At 40.4% G+C, this 18336-nt stretch overlaps 1 protein-coding gene across 2 annotated transcripts; it reads left to right on the top strand.

The window, feature by feature from the left end:
- The first annotated feature begins 404 nt into the window (after window positions 1-404).
- Window positions 405-18318, top strand: LOC114925660 (disease resistance-like protein DSC1). 2 transcript variants are annotated; one of them, XR_011875654.1, is made up of 6 exons: window positions 405-876; window positions 980-1255; window positions 1386-2189; window positions 2310-3833; window positions 7666-8011; window positions 17699-18318. XR_011875654.1 is itself a non-coding variant. In XM_029294307.2 (4 exons), the coding sequence occupies exons 1-3, from the start codon at window positions 754-756 to the stop codon at window positions 2181-2183; spliced, it is 1197 nt and encodes a 398-aa protein (XP_029150140.1). In that variant the 5' UTR covers window positions 405-753; the 3' UTR covers window positions 2184-2189; window positions 2310-4213. The 2 variants fall into 2 exon arrangements, 1 of the variants encoding a protein (XP_029150140.1); XM_029294307.2 differs by lacking the exons at window positions 7666-8011; window positions 17699-18318 and having other exon boundaries at window positions 2310-4213.
- The last annotated feature ends 18 nt before the right edge of the window (window positions 18319-18336 follow it).

Raw genomic sequence — 18336 nt, 5'->3', positions numbered from 1 at the left:
ATAAACAATTAAATAATTACCGTTTATGGTTTAACTCTTTCTCTAATGGTTGTGTACCTACATATATATATATTTTATGAATGCTTGTTAGTGTATGTTAAGTATTAACGGTACTTTGTACCTATTCAAGAAATAATCAAAAAGTCATATCTTTTCATTATGTAACCATTCAATAACCAAAGGTTACATCTGTTCAAAAGCTACGTGACTCTTGATTTACGTGACTTTTAATTCTAATACATACAGCATATATATATATATATATATATATATATATATATATATATATATATATATATATATATATATATATATATATATATATATATATATAACCATTCAATAACCAAAGGTTACATCTGTTCAAAAGCTACGTGACTCTTGATTTACGTGACTTTTAATTCTAATACATACAGCATATATATATATATGAATTACCCACTATTTAATGGTGTGTGTAACAAAAGGGAAAATAACAAGTACTAAGTGTACATGTGATTTTAACTATTGAGAGTTTTCTTTGTTCAAGAGAGTTAAGAATTTCTTATTATTGCTAACTAAGAAATTCATTGGTTTCATTGTATCCTGGGAGAGTATTGTCATCAACCCTATAGCAACTAAGTGTGGGGACAAATATCTCTCTAAAGAAAGAGATTTAATCGTGCCTTGAAACCATAACACAAATATAAGATTTTGTCATCTTCTCATACCATAACCACAACAATCACTGTAAATCAAAATGGCTGCTTGGAAATGCATAATCTAGTGCAAGACATGGGCAAGGAGATTGTAATGAGTGACTCGCCAACAAACCCTGGTGAACGTAATAGATTATGGTCTCATAAAGACATTCTTCAGGTTCTCAAAGATGACACAGTAAGAAATTCAATCAACCCCCTGTCAGTTACCGTATTTTTTACACCTACAGATATTATAATACTTGAGTAATTGTTGCTAATTCTCTGCATGTGTTTTATAGGGAAGTAGTTCAATTGAAGGAATAATGCTTCACCCTGCTACCCATGAAGAAGTAGATCATTGGATTACTACTGCCTTTGACAAGATGGAAAACCTTAGGATTCTAATTGTTCGGAATACAATATTTTCAACAGCTCCAAGTCGTCTTCCAAATAGTTTGCGACTATTGGAGTGGAAAGGGTATCCATCAGAGTCATTCCCACTTGATTTTCATCCCAACAAAATTGTTGACCTCAAGCTACCTCACAGTACTCTTAAATTGGAAAAGTCATTTCAGGTACACACCTTTCTAATTTACACACCTCATAAAAGCGGGTCTTTTTTGAATTCTTTGTTAAAGCAAGCATTGAATAAAACTTGGTATTATTGAACATGATGATGATCAATTTATTCATCTTTCATTGCAGATATTTGAGGATTTGACATTTATCAATCTCTCCCAATGTCAGTCCATTACACTAATTCCCAATGTGTCTGGAGCAAAAAGCTTGAAAGTCTTCACACTAGACAGATGCCATAAGTTGGTAAAGTTTGATGAATCTGTTGGGTTTCTGCCAAATCTTGTGTACTTAAGTGCCTCAGAATGCAGGGTGCTTCGTAGTTTTGTGCCAAGAATGTATTTGCCATCTCTCGAAGTGCTTTCATTTTACTTTTGTAAGAAACTTCAGAACTTCCCAGATGTCATGCAAAAGATGGATAAGCCATTAAAGATTTACTTGGCAAATACTGCTATCAAAGAGTTCCCAGATTCCATTGGTAATCTTATAGGGCTTGAGCATATAGACATTTCAATATGCAGAGGACTCAAAGATCTAACAAGTAGCTTCTTCAAGTTGCCGAAACTTTTCACATTAACCGTTGAGGGATGTTATCATCTTAGAAGATCATTTAAGAGGTTCAAAGAGAGCCATTCCACATTAGATGACTGCCCAAATATAAAGAGACTGAACTTCACTGGTGCCAATCTATCAGATGAAGATCTTCATCCAACTATTCAGGTTCTTCAAAAGTTGGAAGACGTCAATGTATCACACAAAGATTTTGTATCCCTCCCAAATTGCATCGAACGATCTTTGCACATAAAATGTCTTGATATGAGTTATTGTAAGAATCTTAAGACAATTTCAGAACTGCCATCAAGCATTCAAAAAGTAGATGCAAGATATTGCTTATCCTTAACTTCAGGGTCCTCAACTGAACTGTGATCTAAGGTATCTTTCCACTCCCCATAACCTTTTCAGATTGATTTTTCAATGTGCAGTTCCTTTTAGACTGATTACGGGTTATATTTTACGTGTAAATGTTGGTATATTTGTGTTTTGATATCACAGGTTTTGCTAGAGACCGAAAGAATTCAAATTGTGATGCCAAAAAAGGATATTCCCAATTTGTTTGACTGCGATTCCAGTGAAGGTATTCCTCTGTTTTGGGCTCGCGGAAAGTTCCCTGTTGTTGCTTTAGCATTCATGTTTGGGAGATCCACTGTGAGCAACAGTGTTGCTGAGACAAGGACTGACATCCTGGGTTTCTTCCCTCAAATTGGTTCATCCATCTCCGCCATTGTTCGCCTTCACTTGTTCATAGGTGGCAAACAAATATTTCCAAAGGATTCCAAATATTTCAGTGTTGGGGAAGATCATGTACTACTTTTTGATCTACGTGCTTTGTTCAGTAACGAAGAGTGGCATGGTCTTGATGCGTATCTTGGAGTTGGAGACGATGGTTGGAAAGCCATTCAGGTTCAATGTGAATCACCCTTAACTCTCAGCCATTGGGGTGTGTATGTGTATAAGCAAGACACTAACTCGGTTGATATTCAATTCAAGAATCCCAATCCCAAATCTCCGTTATCCGACTTGGTTCCAAAAAGAAGTCCGCATGAACCCCAGGAAAGTATAATGAGACAAGTGGCAGAAAATTTGAATCCAAGAGAATTACTTGGTGACTATTTGCCTCTTGTAGAGTTAACAGAAGTTCCCTCTTTTACATCGGCATTGCTGAGATCGTTGAGGACTGGTAAGGCTGAAACAACAATGCCGGAATCTTCGGCCTATGGTGCAAGCTTAAAGCAGGAACATGAAGAATCTAATTGGAATGTTTCGAGGGTGATGAACCTGATAAAGGATGATGTGCCTAGAGATATTGCTGATGCATACTCTAATGAAATACGAGAAGCATGGCGATTTGTAGAAGAAATGATGAGGGCACGCATGGAATTGTTGAAGGAAAAGGGCCAAGAGAGGATGGATATTGATATGGCAATCGTTTTAGAGCAACAGCGTTCTGGAAAACCTCCGTCCCGTCGTTATTGGGGAAGACTGCACATAAAGCATGAAGAGATAACCGCCAAAGCAATTTTGAGGAAGACAACCCAACTAGCGTGGGGATTTTGGAATCCCGGCAGTACAACGATAAAAGAGAAGGCAACCGCTGTTCTCTTGAAATGCACGGGCCAAGGGGAATCGTCAGAAGAAGAAAATAATGATACTGTGTTGGAAGAATTATTAAGCTAGATAGAGGAATATGCTATGCGCTTCAATACGTCATATGGGAAGATGAAGGCATGTATTATCTTAACTGACGATGCTGATGATCTCATTTCTGAAGAATATACATCGGAATTCATGCTTATCAGAGGAAAAGAAAATGCGGAGATAAGAGGGATGTCACAATGGGGAGGGTTTGAATTGTTGATATATGAAATGATGAGAGCATCAGGAACAAATATGTTTGGATCGGTAGAGTCCGAACCTCGCTTCGAGAAGACACCTTACGGGAAAATAAGGGTGGAGAACTAAGCTCAGTGCAGAAGCCAGATGATGCTCAAGCCTCAAAGCTCAAATAATATGCTTCAGGTACTTGCTTGGCGTATTTGAATATAAGTATTTCTGTTTTGGATCATTATTTTTATATTTATATCAGCTGTTGTTGTCTTATTCGCTGGTTATAAGTGTGTATGTTGTGTGTTGTTCTTGTTCTTGTGTTGTTTGCATGTTGAGTTTCTTTTATAACTATTTATTTTGCGGTGGAAACTCAGGTGTAGTCGACTTCACGTGAAGTTGATATTTGAGAGTTGTTAGATGATTTGACTCATTTAACTAAATTTTCATATAACGGCTCTCAGCTATCAACTTTACGTGCTGAGTTTTCACGTTATTTTGGTTATGTTTCATTTGTGTTTTTCCATCAATGTAATGGACCTCGTGAAGACGTGTATCAAGTATGAACTTGGTTTTAGCTTCAGCTTCTTTTCCCCTTTTCCTTTTTTATATTACTTTGTCATCTCCAAACCAACACACCCGACCACCAATCCCCACACCTGGGGCCTCCTTTTCTCTCTCTTTTTCTTGTCTCTTCTCTTTCTTTTAATCATTTTGGTCTCTTCTCTTTATTTGTTTATTTTTTGGATTTTCTTTCTGTAAATATATGTGTATGGATAAACTCAAATATTTTAGAGGAGGAGTACTAGGGGTCAGTAATTTTTGTGATTTGTAACCATCAAGTAGTTATTAATGATGTTTTTAATGGTGTGAAATTTCATCCAATAGTGTAGGATTACTCACTTTTCTTTTGTTGATTACATGCTGGCCAAAATTTAATAAAGTTGCTGACGCCCTAGAATTTTCCAAAACGAAAATGTCAGTCTAATAATATCATAGAGTTTAGTATATAAGTCTCAGTTAATTCTTTTAAGAATTATAACTTAAGTATCTCTCATATAAGTGTTAGAATACTTCTTTTAAGTATAAGATTTCATAAAAATATATTGAAAATTGATTCATAAACAAAGGTTTTGAAAAATACTGGTCTAAACGTTTTTAAAACATAGAGAATGTCAAAAGTAAAAGGAAGAATCGATTGTATATTCATTAGTGAAAGAACTGATTCTCTTTTGATTACAAAATGGGAAAAATTTTGTAAGCTTAAAGAATTGATTCTCCAAGTTAGAAATCGATTCTTAAGACTACGAAATCAATATTAGATAAAAAAAAGTTTTAATTATTTATATAACAACTAATAATAAAGAAATCAATTGTTTGATGAAAAATCAATTATTTTTGTTCAGTGATGGTAATAGTTTCAAAGTATTTTTTATTTTAGAGAAAATTAAATTTGTCTCTTCTTTTTCAAAAAAGTTATACTTTCACAAAAAAACGAAATGTAAGTATTTGCAAAAGACACTCTAACATTGAAGTAAAAAATGTTTAAAAGACATATAATAAGGTAGATTCTATTATGACTATGTTACAATGACTATAGTGACTATGCAAGTATTATTAAAATTAAAATCACACTTTCTTATACTTTGATAACACTTTTTAAAAAGCATTATTTTTTTTTTTTTTGAAGCACCTCAAGCTCAACACATTTAAGTGGAGCAAACATACAAATATAAAAACATAAAAAACAATAAAAACAGATAAACTAATCTCCTGGCATCTCCTATATTGCCCTCAACCACCAACAGGATCCCCACCATTCCACTCGGTGTAGGTGGACAACGTCCTTGTTTGAATGATGTCAATGTTTACTCCTTGATGATTAAAAATTCTGACATTACGTTCCAACCAGACGTTTCAAATCACTGCAAAGAACGCCGTCATCCACATCTTCTGCCCTTGTCGTCTGTTGGGCATGGCACCCCAACTCTCAAACAGCTCTTTAAGGGTTCCAGGAATCACCCATTCCCTACCAAAGGACCGCAACCAAAAGCACCACAGCTGCCATGTTACCTCACACAGAAGGAATAAGTGCTCAACAGATTCTACCCCCTTGTTACACAAGACACAAATATTATCACCATTAGTAACAACTCCTAGTCTAGTTAACCTTTTCTTAGTCTTAACTCTACCAACTAGCACAAACCATCCAAAAAGCTCAATTCTTGGGGGTACCCAGCCTCTCCAGAGTGCACTTGTGAAGCTATAGCTCGTGATCTCATTTGGCAGCGTCTCCGATTGTATGACTTGCATAAAGGACTTTTTTAGAAAAGATACCTTTATTATCAAACTTCCACACAACGTTATCCTCGCTCTCAGATGACAGCTTCACTGGCCCTAACCGCTCATGTAGCTGATGGACAAGTTCCAATTCCCATTGGAATAACTCCCTCCTCCATTGGAAGTTCCAGATCCACTCCATCCCATCCCAGAACCCACAGTCCCCAATGACAACCCCTTGTTGTCCTAATATAGAGAAGAGTCTTGGAAATCTCTCTTTCAGAGGACCATCCCGAACCCAGTTATCTTCCCAAAACCGAGTTTTCTACCACTACCTACCTCCATCGCCAGTCCACTAACCAATTTTTCTCGGACCCTTTGCTCTTTTACATTTAGCTAACATATGTCTTTCCAAGGCCCCCATTTTACCGGTAAAGATTGAGTTGCTAACATGACAGAAGGATTCAACTTGTTGCAAGAGCAAACAATCTTCTTCCACAGCGGGCAATCCTCCTTTGAAAAACGCCACCACCACTTAAACAGAAGTGCGGTGTTCCGAAGAACAGCATCCCCAACCCCCAAGCCCCCAACCTTCTTTGGAGCCTGGACCAGCTCCCATTTAACCATCGGCATACCATTGGTTCTGTCCTCCTTGCACCACAGAAAGTTCCTTTGCAATGCAATCAGCTTGTCCGCCACCGCCTGCGGCATCTTATACAAACTCAGGTAATACATGGGTAGGCTATTCAGTACTGATTTGATGAGGACAAGCTTCCCTGCTTTATTCAACACCTTCGCTTTTCATAAACTGAGCTTCTTTTCCACCTTATCTATAATTGGTCTCCACGTCTTCACCAGGCGCGGATTTGTCCCTAAGGAAATCCCAAGGTATCTAATCGGTAGATTAGTTTGCTGGCACCCCAGTAAGCCACACGCCTGGTCAATCCACTCTTGCTCGCAGTTCAGTGAGATCAAACTCGACTTATCAAAATTAATGCTCAGCCCAGACATCAGCTCAAAACTCCGCAGCAGCCTCTTGTAATTTACGATTGTTTCCATCTCTGGCGGGCAGAATAATATCGTGTCATCTGCAAATTGAAGATGTGACAGTTCAATGTGATCTCCTCCAACCAACAGTGGAGCAATCCGCCCATTCCTGATGGCTACCCCCAACATCCTATGCAGAACATCCACCACAAGTACAAACAGCAGTGGCGAAAGTGGGTCTCCTTGTCTTAGTCCCCTTTCCATCTTGAACGGCTTGGAAGGTGTCCCATTATTTAACAATAAAAAAGTGTTACTTTAATTTTAGCAACATTTTTTGAAACATCATAGCTACTGTAGTCATCGTAGCATAGTCATACTAGAATGATCCATACAATAATTCTATGAATATAGAATGTTAGATATGAAATAGAACTTATAAAACTTATCATGTCATCTTCACCTTGAGGTATAAAAATAAGTGTCTTTTTATAGGCATAGAATTGATGAATAAAATTGATATTATGACAGTTAGTCATTAAGTCGAAAATAATGACTATTAAGATCGTCCGTTACAAATTTAAAATTATGACAAATAAAACCAAGTTATGACTCATCATGTATAATAAAAATTGAGTTATAGTGTTGTTGAGTTAAGAAATTAACCAAATTAATTAGTGATGACAAACATTATTTTTGGGCAAAATAAATAATTAGTGTTGATTAATTATAATTACTTATTACTAATTGCTTATTGTTGCAGGCCAAAATTCAATAGCCCAAATGGAATGAAAAGCAATCAGCAAGGCTGGTGGGCTGGTCAAACAAACAAAGCCCAAAAGAAACAAAGCCAAAATCAAACGGGTTGCTTAATGAATGTCTGATCCAAGCCCGAGTTGATTTCATTTCCCTCCAAACTTGATCTCACATCACAAGCAATGTTCTTCTCCTCTCTGACCATGTCAAATCACAAACTCAGAAAAGTGAGAAAGAGAAAGAGAAAGCTTCTTCCATAAGCTTATCACCAAAGAAGCAAGAGAAAGAAGGATTAAGCTTGAAACACAGAAGTCTAATCAGAAAATTCAAACCAAATCAAGCTTAGGTTAAAGGTAACCCATTTTCTCTTGCATGCATCAAATCTTCTTCTCTTCTTCCCAACTCTCTGCTCTATCCGAAATGGGATACAAAGAAAAGATGGTTTATGTTCTTCTCTGCTGTGTATCCACGGTCTTAAACATGACTTGGGGACCAAGTTGGTTTTCAAGGGCTCAGATCAAGTTGACCATTGGAAGATTTCTATGGTTGTTGTTTTATGGCTTTCAGTCAAAATGAGGAAGTCAGAAGGAGAGTTTCTACTCTAAGGATTAAGGTGAAAAAGTGAATCTGTGGGTTGATGAAGCTCAAGGCTCAAGGTGTTGACCTTGGAAGAAGAACCAAGCAACATGCAAGGAGATAAAAGAGTGTTCATACCCTGGGTCAAGCTGTCCGACCCGGGATGTTTAGCGACAAGCCGACCGACCTCTTCAGGTCAGACTATCCGACCTCTTCACAAAGAGCTCGGCCAAATCGCCATAAGAGGCCCAAGCAGGCCCAAACAAAGGGACACAGCCCAATCTAAAGGCAGCCAAAGCCTAGAAAGATAAAGGCGGTTCCCCAGAAGATAAGATGACCTCATTCAAAGATAAGATAAGATAAGATAACTAACTTATCTTATCTAAGAAGGTCACTCCACACCATTATAAATACACTGGAGCACCCAGGTATAACTCATACTCTGATTCTACTAAAAACCTGTTTAATACCCATGCTAACTTAAGCATCGGAGTCCCTTGCAGGTACCCCCCACCCTCCAGTGACGAAGGATCAGCAATGCAGCCAGTCCCACAAGTCGAACACGACAGCTCCGGCCGCCACCCACCAGCCGGACACGTCATCTCCGACCAGCATAGAATATCTCGTCCGAGATCGACCTACAGTTTTAGGTAACCCTCGGAACATTGGTGCCGTTGCCGGGGAACCTGGAAGTCATCCCATCACCATGGCGGACGACCATGACAACGACCACGATTCAGATCTAGAGGATAGAACACCGCACAAAAACGCGGACATTACACTGAAAGATATCCCGGAATCTAACAGGGACAAAAACTCAGAAAATCTGGGAATGATAGAAGCGCTTCAAGATCGTTTAAAGCAACTTGAAAAAGAAAGCCAGCATCAACGAGAAGTTGGGAAGGATCTACAAAGGGAGGTAAGGCGACGCCGAGAATCAGAAGACAAACTTCTAAAACTAGAAACTGATCTCAAAGCCAAAGCTGCTCGATCCACTCCTGAGGACAACTCTCGCAAGGATCAAGATCCATTCACTAGGGAGATCATGAAGACCAAAATCCCTAAGTACTTCAAACTTCCGGATATGGCTTTGTACGATGGCACTACAGATCCCAACCATCACCTCAGCAACTTCAGAAGTAGAATATACCTCACTGACGCCTCAGATGCAGTTCGCTGCAAAGCTTTTCCAACAACTCTCACAAAGATAGCAATTAGATGGTTCGACAACCTACCTCTAAAGTCCATCTCAAGCTTTGACGACTTAGCCAAAAAGTTCCTGGCCAAATTCTCCATCCAAAAAGATAAGGCTAAGCACGCCCCCAGTCTATTAGGAATCAAGCAAGGAGATCGGAAAAGTCTTCGCAACCACATGGAAAGATTCAACCAAGCGTGCCTGGACATACAAAGTCTGCCAACAGAAGCAGATATCATTGGGTCTCATCAATGGCCTACGATGAGGACCTTTATCCACTCAATATCCAAGAAGCACCCAACATCTCTAAACGAGGTACAGGAATGGGTAGAGAAAGTATATCAATATGGAGGAAAACTCCCGATCGGGAGACAGCTCAAAATTGGATTCTCCTAACCCACCACGGGACAAGGACAAAGAATCCAAGAAAAAAAGAAGATCAACCCGATGAGAAGCCTAGAAAATACCACAATTACACCCTTCTTCGGGTGTCTCTTGTGGATGTTTACCGAGAAATATGCAACACTGAGAGGATCCCACCACCTCGCCCAATCAAATACAAAAGAGGTCAGACGAGTTGAGAGTCCACCTCACAACAAAGAGGTCGGACGAGTTGAAGGTATACCTCACAACAAAGAGGTCGGACGAGTTGAAGGTCCACCTCACACCAAAGAGGTCGGGCGAGTTGAACGTCCACCTCACACTGAAGAGGTCGGACGAGTTGAACGTCTACCTCACACTGAAGAGGTCGGACGAGTTGAACGTCCATCTCACACCCTGAGAGACATGTTCATATGATAAATGGAGGATTCGCAGGAGGAGGGATCTCTAAATCATCTCGCAAAAGACACCTCAAAGAGGTATATTAAGGAAGGAAGAGAGGTTTGAAAAGGACAACGGAGTGCGAACAAGCCTTCCGAGATTTCAAAAATTCTTGGGGCAACCACCCATTCTTACCCGACCAAGGGAAAGTGAAGAACTCATATCATACCTCGCAGTGGGAAGTCGGGCAATAGCCTCGGCACTAGTCAAGGAAGACGAAAAGGGGGTAACAACCCGTCTACAGCAAAGCTCTACAAGGGGCCGAACTAAACTATCGAAAGATAGAAAAAGTTCGCCTACGCCCTCATACTCACCTCTCAACGACTCCACCCATACTTTCAAGCTCACACTATCAGAGTTCGGACCAACCAGCCCATAAAAGGCATCCTACAGAAAACAAACTTAGCTGGAAGAATCAGGACCCTGGACAAAACCAGAGAACAACTCAGACAATTCGGGGGACCCTAGACAAAAACAGAAAACAGCTCGGACATTTCGGGGGATATGAGGTCCGACACATACCTCGAGAGCAGAATGCCCGAGCTGATGCATTTTCAAAACTAGCCAACACCAAACCAGCGGGCAATAACAGAAGCCTCATCCAGGCTACATTACAAGACCACAACAAGTCGATCTACCTCCTAAGTCGCACACAGTACTCAGGGTCCGCCACAGTAACACGCATTAAAACTATGGAATCTAGCCAATCAAACATGCCGTCTGGGATCTCAGTAGACATCTCAACAATGTTTTTACAAGAAGGCATAGGTCAACTATGGGGTTACTACCAAACAACTCGGGCAAATAAGGAAACAACTCGAACAATAACAGCAAAACATCAAGTGTCAGATACAACAGTAAAAGGGAAACCCCAGGACTCACACGAAAGTCCAGGGGCACCCTTTGGAGGCAACAACAGAGCAAAAACCCAAATACAAAGTCAAAGCTTTACATCAAAAGCATGCTAACTTCCACATTGCCCCACCAGAGGAGCTCATCAGTGTAACATCACCTTGGCCCTTCGCAAAGTGGGGACTCGACCTCCTCGGACTATTTTCCCAAGGATCGGGACAAGTCAAGTTCCTCATTGTAGGGGTGGATTACTTCACAAAATGGATTGAGGCAGAGCCCCTAGATAATGCCATTGCTCAAAGAAGTCAGAAATTCTTGTACAGAAACATTGTTACAAGGTTTGGGGTTCCTTACTCCATCACCACAGACAATGGCACTTAATTCATGGACACAGGTTTCAAGAAGTTGGTGGCTGACTTGAAAATAAAGCACCAATTCACATCCGTAGAACACCCACAAGCCAGTGGACAAGCAGAAGCTGCCAACAAAGTCATACTAGTTGGGTTAAAACGACACAAAGGGAGCTTGGGCTGAAGAGCTCCCACAAGTCCTATGGGCATATCGAACAACTCCACACTTCACCACGGGGGAATCACCCTTCCGATTGATTTACGGAATGGAGGCAATGATCCCAGTAGAGATCGAAGAAGGATCCCCCAGAATGATCCTCTACAATGAAGAGGTCAACTCCCAAATCCAAAGGAAATAACTCGACCTACTTCTAGAAGTCCGAGAGAGAGCTCGGATCAAGGAAGAGGCGTTAAAACGTCGAATGGCCTCAAGATACAATCAGAAGGTAGTACAGCGAAGCTTTGCCAACAACGACCTCATCCTAATCTGAAATGATATCGGAACAACTCGACTTGGAGAAGGAAAGCTGGCAGCAAACTGGAGAGGACCCTACCGAATCATAGAAGTACTTGGAAAGGGCTACTACAGACTGTCCGAACTCGAAGGGCAAGAGCTACCAAGGTCATTGCATGCCTGCAATCTAAAAAGGGCGCCAGGCCGAGATCTAAAAAGATTGCCCGACCTAGAAGGGTAAGCACTAACATGTACACACTCTTATCCTCATTTTATTGTTTAAAAAATTGTAGATTCCCTAAAAAGTTTCCTACCAAGACGCCCGATTACGGCAGGTCGGCAAGGTGAAAACCAAATTCACCGCCCGATTACGACAAAGTCAGCAAGATGAAAACCAAATTCATCGTCCGATTACAAAGCGACAAGTCGGCAAGGTGAAAACCAACTTCACCGCCCGACCACGATGAAAACCGAATTCATCGTCTGATTTCGACAAAGGTCGACAAAGTGAAAACAAAATTCACTGTCATACCAAGACGCATTAATCCGAACGCAAAATTTCACTGCCTGATCATGACAAGGTTGGTGGGGTGAAAACCAAATTCACCTCCCGGTCACGATAAAAGTCGGCCAAGATGAAACCAAAATTCATTGCCCAATTTACGCATTAATCCGAACGCAAAATTTCACTGCCTGATCATGACAAGGTTGGTGGGGTGAAAACCAAATTCACCTCCCGGTCACGATAAAAGTCGGCCAAGATGAAACCAAAATTCATTGCCCGATTTCGACAAGGTCGGCAAAAAAGTGAAAGCAGAATTCATCGCCCGATTATAAAGCTACAGATCGGCAGAAAGTGAACATCAATTTCACTGCACGATCACAATAAAGACCAACAAAGATGAAAACCAAATTCATCAAAAGGTCGACCAAACGGGGATCAAACCCAACTTCTACAAATCGGCAAAGATGAAAACGGAATAATGCAAGAAGTTATCGAAAGTGATCCATAGAAAGGACCTGACGAGGTCTTAATGGATTGCTAAATAATAACTTAATGACTGGCCGACGTTAAGAAGTCGGACCAAGTCAACCCAAGTTATAAGTAAACCCTGGAAAGAGGTCTGGCCAACCCTATAAAAGAGGATTACTTTAACTTAGAAGGACTCGACATGACGAAGTCGGCCCAAAACATAAAAGTTATAAAAGTAATCCCTGAAAGAGACCCGAACAAGGTCCAAGAAAGAGGATTACAAAAATAACTTAGAAGGGCCCGACATAACGAAGTTAGCCCAAAACATAAAGTTATAGAAGTAATCCCTGAAAGAGACCTGCACAAGGTCCAAGAAAGAGGATTACGAAAATAACTTAGAAGGGCCCGACATGACGAAGTCGGCCCAGAACGTAAAGTTATAAGTAATCCCTGAAAGAGACCTGAACAAGGTCCAAGAAAGAGGATTACAAAAATAACTTAGAAGGGACTGACATAATGAAGTCGGCCCAACAAAACTACAAAAGTTATAAAAAGTAATCCCTGAAAGAGACCTGACAAAGGTCCAAAAAAGAGGATTACTAGAAATAATTTAGAAGGGATCGACATAACGAAGTCGGCGTGACAAAAAGTTATAAAAAGTAATCCATAAAAGAGACCCACCAAGGTCCAACTAAAAATGGATTACTAGAAATAACTTAGAAACGACCGACATGAAGAAGTCGGCCCCAAGACAATTAAAGCTACAGAGTTATAAAAAGTAAATCCATAAAAAAGATCCGGCGAGGTCTAATGGATTACTAAAAATAACTCAGAAAGAATTGACAAGCGAAGTCGACCAACGAAAGCTACAGAGTTGACCGACAAGAGAAGTCAGACCAACGAAAGCTACAGCTCGGATCGACACGAGAAGTCGGACCAACGAAAAGCGTGCACTAAAAAGGACACAACTTTGCCCAAAAAGCCACGGCTCCACGACAAGGCTATCAAAAATGTTCAGACCAACTAAAAAGGTTCTACCAAGAACACTAAAAAGTTGTCGGACAAGTTAGCCCCAAAGGTCATCCCGCCTAAACAGAAGACAGACTAAACAAGAAGAGGTCGGACAGCAAAGTACCAACACTCTATAAACATCTCACAAAGGCCAAGGAAAGGTCAAAAGACCAAAGCCAGAAGTGCTTCGCTGAAAAGTACAAAGTCTTGAAAAAGGACACTACTTAAAAAGCAAAAAGCACGGCCTCAAAGACGGAGCTAAAAAGTCGTCCAAACAAACTATAAAAAGGTTCCCCATCGAAATACTACCTAAAATGTTGTTGGATTATGACTAAAAAGCCCGAGCAGTGAAGACAAACAAGTTGGAAGAAGGCTGAAAATACCTCTCAAACAAACTAAAAAGGGGCAATACCAAACTCGCACCAAGGAGAAACTACTTAAGATCGACCGAAGTCAGGATGCTTGAGCACGACTTCCCCAAAGAGATCAAAACTCTGAAATCACGATCTCACGGAAAGGTCCAAACTCAAGCAGGGGCAAAGTCGTACAGGTCAACGTCAGCTAAGAAAAGGCGCAAGAACGATCTCAGAAAAGAACAAGCCAAAAGGCTGGGAAACAACTTAAAGCTCAAATGTGCTTAGCTAAAAGGGATACAACTCCACTCAAAAAAGGCACTATCTCAAACAGGGCTATAAACGTCATCCGAGACTAAAAAATGTTCTATATAAAGAACACTAAAAAATCATTGGACAAGTCACTAAAAGCCTGGATATCAAGCCGCAGGGATAACTTCGCCAAAGCAGAGGGTTGTTAACACAAACTTAAAGCAAGGCGCGATCCAGAAGGCAAGGGTAGAAAACCCACACTACCACTCAAAAGAGGTTGGACTGTGGTGCACGAAATCGTGATCGTTCATTCCTTGGTAACGGCGCTAAAAACTTAATACGCACGTTCATAATTTTAGTTCTTTTTCACAATTTCGATACAACTAACCAGCAAGTGCACTGGGTCGTCTAAGTAATAAACCTTACGTGAGTAAGGGTCGATCTCACGGAGATTGTCGGCTTGAAGCAAGCTATGGTCACCTTGTAAATCTCAGTCAGGCGGATTCAAATGGTTATGGTGAATTGATAATAAAAACATAAATAAAATATAAACTGGGATAGAGATACTTATGTAATTCATTGGTGAGAAATTCAGATAAGCGTATAGAGATGCTTTCGTTCCTCTGAACCTCTGTTTTCCTGCTGTCTTCATCCACTCATTTCTACTCCCTTCCATGGCAAGCTTTATGTAGGGCATCACTGTTGTCAATGGCTACATCCCATCCTCTCTGTGAAAATGGTCCAATGCGCTGTCACTGCATGGCTAATCATCTGTCGGTTCTCGATCATACTGGAATAGGATTTACTATCCTTTTGCGTCTGTCACTACGCCCAGCATTCGCGAGTTTGAAGCTCGTCACAGCCATCCCTTCCCAGATCCTACTCGGAATACCACAGACAAGGTTTAGACTTTCCGGATCTCAGGAATGGCCGTCCATGGGTTCTAACTTATACCACGAAGATTCTAATATCTTGGACTCGGTCCTCTGTATTAGATATCTAAGAGATACTCATTCTAGCTTGTTTGCATGTAGAACGGAAGTGTTTGTCAGGCACGCGTTCATAGGTGAGAATGATGATGAGCGTCACATAATCATCACATTCATCATGTTCTTGGGTGCGAATGGATATCTTAGAGAAGGAATAAGCTTGAATTGAATAGAAAAACAGTAGTACTTTGTATTAATTCATGAGGAACAGCAGAGCTCCACACCTTAATCTATGGAGTGTAGAAACTCTACCATTGAAAATACATAAGTGATAAGGTCCAGGCATGGCCGAATGGCCAGCCCCCATAAAGGTCTAAGATAGCATAAAACTGATCAAAGATCTGATCCGAAGATGTAAATACAATAGTAAAAAGTCCTATTTATACTAAACTAGTTACTAGGGTTTACAGAAATGAGTAAATGATGCAGAAATCCACTTTTGGGGCCCACTTGGTGTGTGCTTGGGCTGAGCATTGAGCTTTACACGTGTAGAGGCTTCTCTTAGAGTTGAACGCCAGTTTGTAACCTGTTTCTGGCGTTTAACTCCACTTTGCAACCTGTTTCTGGCGTTTAACTCCAGAATGCAGCATGGAACTGGCGTTGAATGCCAGTTTGCGTCTTCTAAACTCGAGCAAAGTATAAAATATTATATATTGCTAGAAAGCCCTGGATGTCTAATTTCCAACGCAATTGAGAGCGCACCATTTGGAGTTCTGTAGCTCCAGAAAATCCACTTTGAGTGCAGGGAGGTCAGAATCCAACAGCATCTGCAGTCCTTCTTCAACCTCTGAATCTGATTTTTGTTCAAGTCCCTCAATTTCAGCCAGAAAATATCTGAAATCACAGAAAAACACACAAACTCATAGTAAAGTCCAGAAATGTGAATTTTAATTAAAAACTAATAAAAATATACTAAAAACTAACTAAATCATACTAAAAACTATGTAAAAACAATGCCAAAAAGCGTATAAATTATCCGCTCATCAGAATGTGAAGTACCAAACCTCTAGAAAATCTGCAAGGATTGCAAAGTAATGAAGAAACAAACCAGACAGATGCTTGAGCACGACTCCCAAAGAGATCGAAGCTCTAAAAAGCACGATCTCACGGAAAGATCGAACTCAAGCAGGGGCACTGTTCATACCCTGGGTCAAGCTGTCCGACCCGGGATGTTTAGCGACAAGTCGACCGACCTTTTCAGGTCAGACTATCCGACCTCTTCACAAAGAGCTCGGCCAAATCGCCATAAGAGGCCCAAGCAGGCCCAAACGAAGGGACACAGCCCAATCTAAAGGCAGTCAAAGCCTAGAAAGATAAAGGCGGTTCCCCAGAAGATAAGATGACCTCATTCAAAGATAAGATAAGATAAGATAACTAACTTATCTTATTTAAGAAGGTCACTCCACACCATTATAAATACACTGGAGCACCCAGGTATAACTCATACTCTGATTCTACTAAAAACCTGTTTAATACCCATGCTAACTTAAGCATCAGAGTCCCTTGCAGGTACCCCCCACTCTCCGGTGATGAAGGATCAGCAGTGCAGCCAGTCCCACAAGTCGGACACGACAGCTCCAGCCGCCACCCACCAGTCGGACACATCATCTCCGACCAGCACAGAAGATCTCGTCCGAGATCGACCTACAGTTTCAGGTAACCCTCGGAACAAAGAGGTTTGCTGTTCATTCAGAAACCAAGGAGAGAAAACCAGAGTTTGAGATTTGTGTTCTGAAAAGAGGTTCCTCTACTTGGATAAAGCTTTCTTTCAAAGAAGCATTCAGCCAATACTAAAGAACTCAAGCTGAGGTTTGCAAATCTGGTTTTGCACATAGCAAAGAGGCTGTTGTTGATATTAATCTCCTTCATATTTTACTGATTGTAATGTACTTTTCTATGTTTATCTTTCTGTAATTTCTTGTGAGAAAAGGCATTGTGAGAAAGCTCAAGTAAAAGCCATGAGTGGGAAAAGGCTGAGTGAAACACTTGAGAGAAAAGCCTAGAGTTATTTTTAGATTTCTTTAGGTATGTATGTTTCTTGTATCTTGTACCTGTGAGGTATTGATGAGCGGATATTTTATACGCTTTTTGGGGTTAATTTCATATAGTTTTTAGTATGTTTTAGTGAGTTTTTAGTTTGTTAACGTTAGTTTTTAGGAAAAATTCATATTTCTGGACTTTACTATGAGTTGTGTGTTTTTCTGTAATTTCAGGTATTTTTCTGGCTGAAATTGAGGGAGCTGAGCAAAAATCTGATTCAGGCTGAAAAAGGACTGCTGATGCTGTTGGATTCTGACCACCCTGCACTCAAAGTGGATTTTCTGGAGCTACAGAACTCAAAATGGTACGCTTCCAATTGCGTTGGAAAATAGACATCCAGATCTTTCCATCAATATATAATAGTCCATACTTTGCTCAAAGATAGATGACGTAAGCTGGCGTTCAACGCCAGTTCTCTGTCCAATTCTGGCGTCCAGCGCCAGAAAAGGATTAAAAGTTGGAGTTCAACGCCAGAAATGGATCCAAACCTGGCGTTGAACGCCCAAAACAGCCTTATGCACGTGAATTGTTTAAGTCTCAGTCCCAGCACACACCAAGTGGGCCCCAGAAGTGGATCTCTGCACCATCTGTCATAGTCTACTCACTTTTTGTAAACCTAGGCTACTAGTTTAGTATTTAAACAACTTTTAGAAACCTATTTTGGATCTCATGACATTTCAGATCTGAACTTTGTACTCTTTGACGGCATGAGTCTCTAAACTCCATTGTTGGGGGTGAGGAGCTCTGCTGTGTCTCAATGAATTAATGCAAGTACTTCTGTTTTCTATTCAAACATGCGTGTTCCTATCTA

The sequence above is a fragment of the Arachis hypogaea genome, chromosome 17 (genome assembly GCF_003086295.3).
Source record: "Arachis hypogaea cultivar Tifrunner chromosome 17, arahy.Tifrunner.gnm2.J5K5, whole genome shotgun sequence".
Taxonomy (NCBI): Eukaryota; Viridiplantae; Streptophyta; class Magnoliopsida; order Fabales; family Fabaceae; genus Arachis; species Arachis hypogaea.
This window is presented reverse-complemented; position numbering and strand designations above follow the sequence as displayed.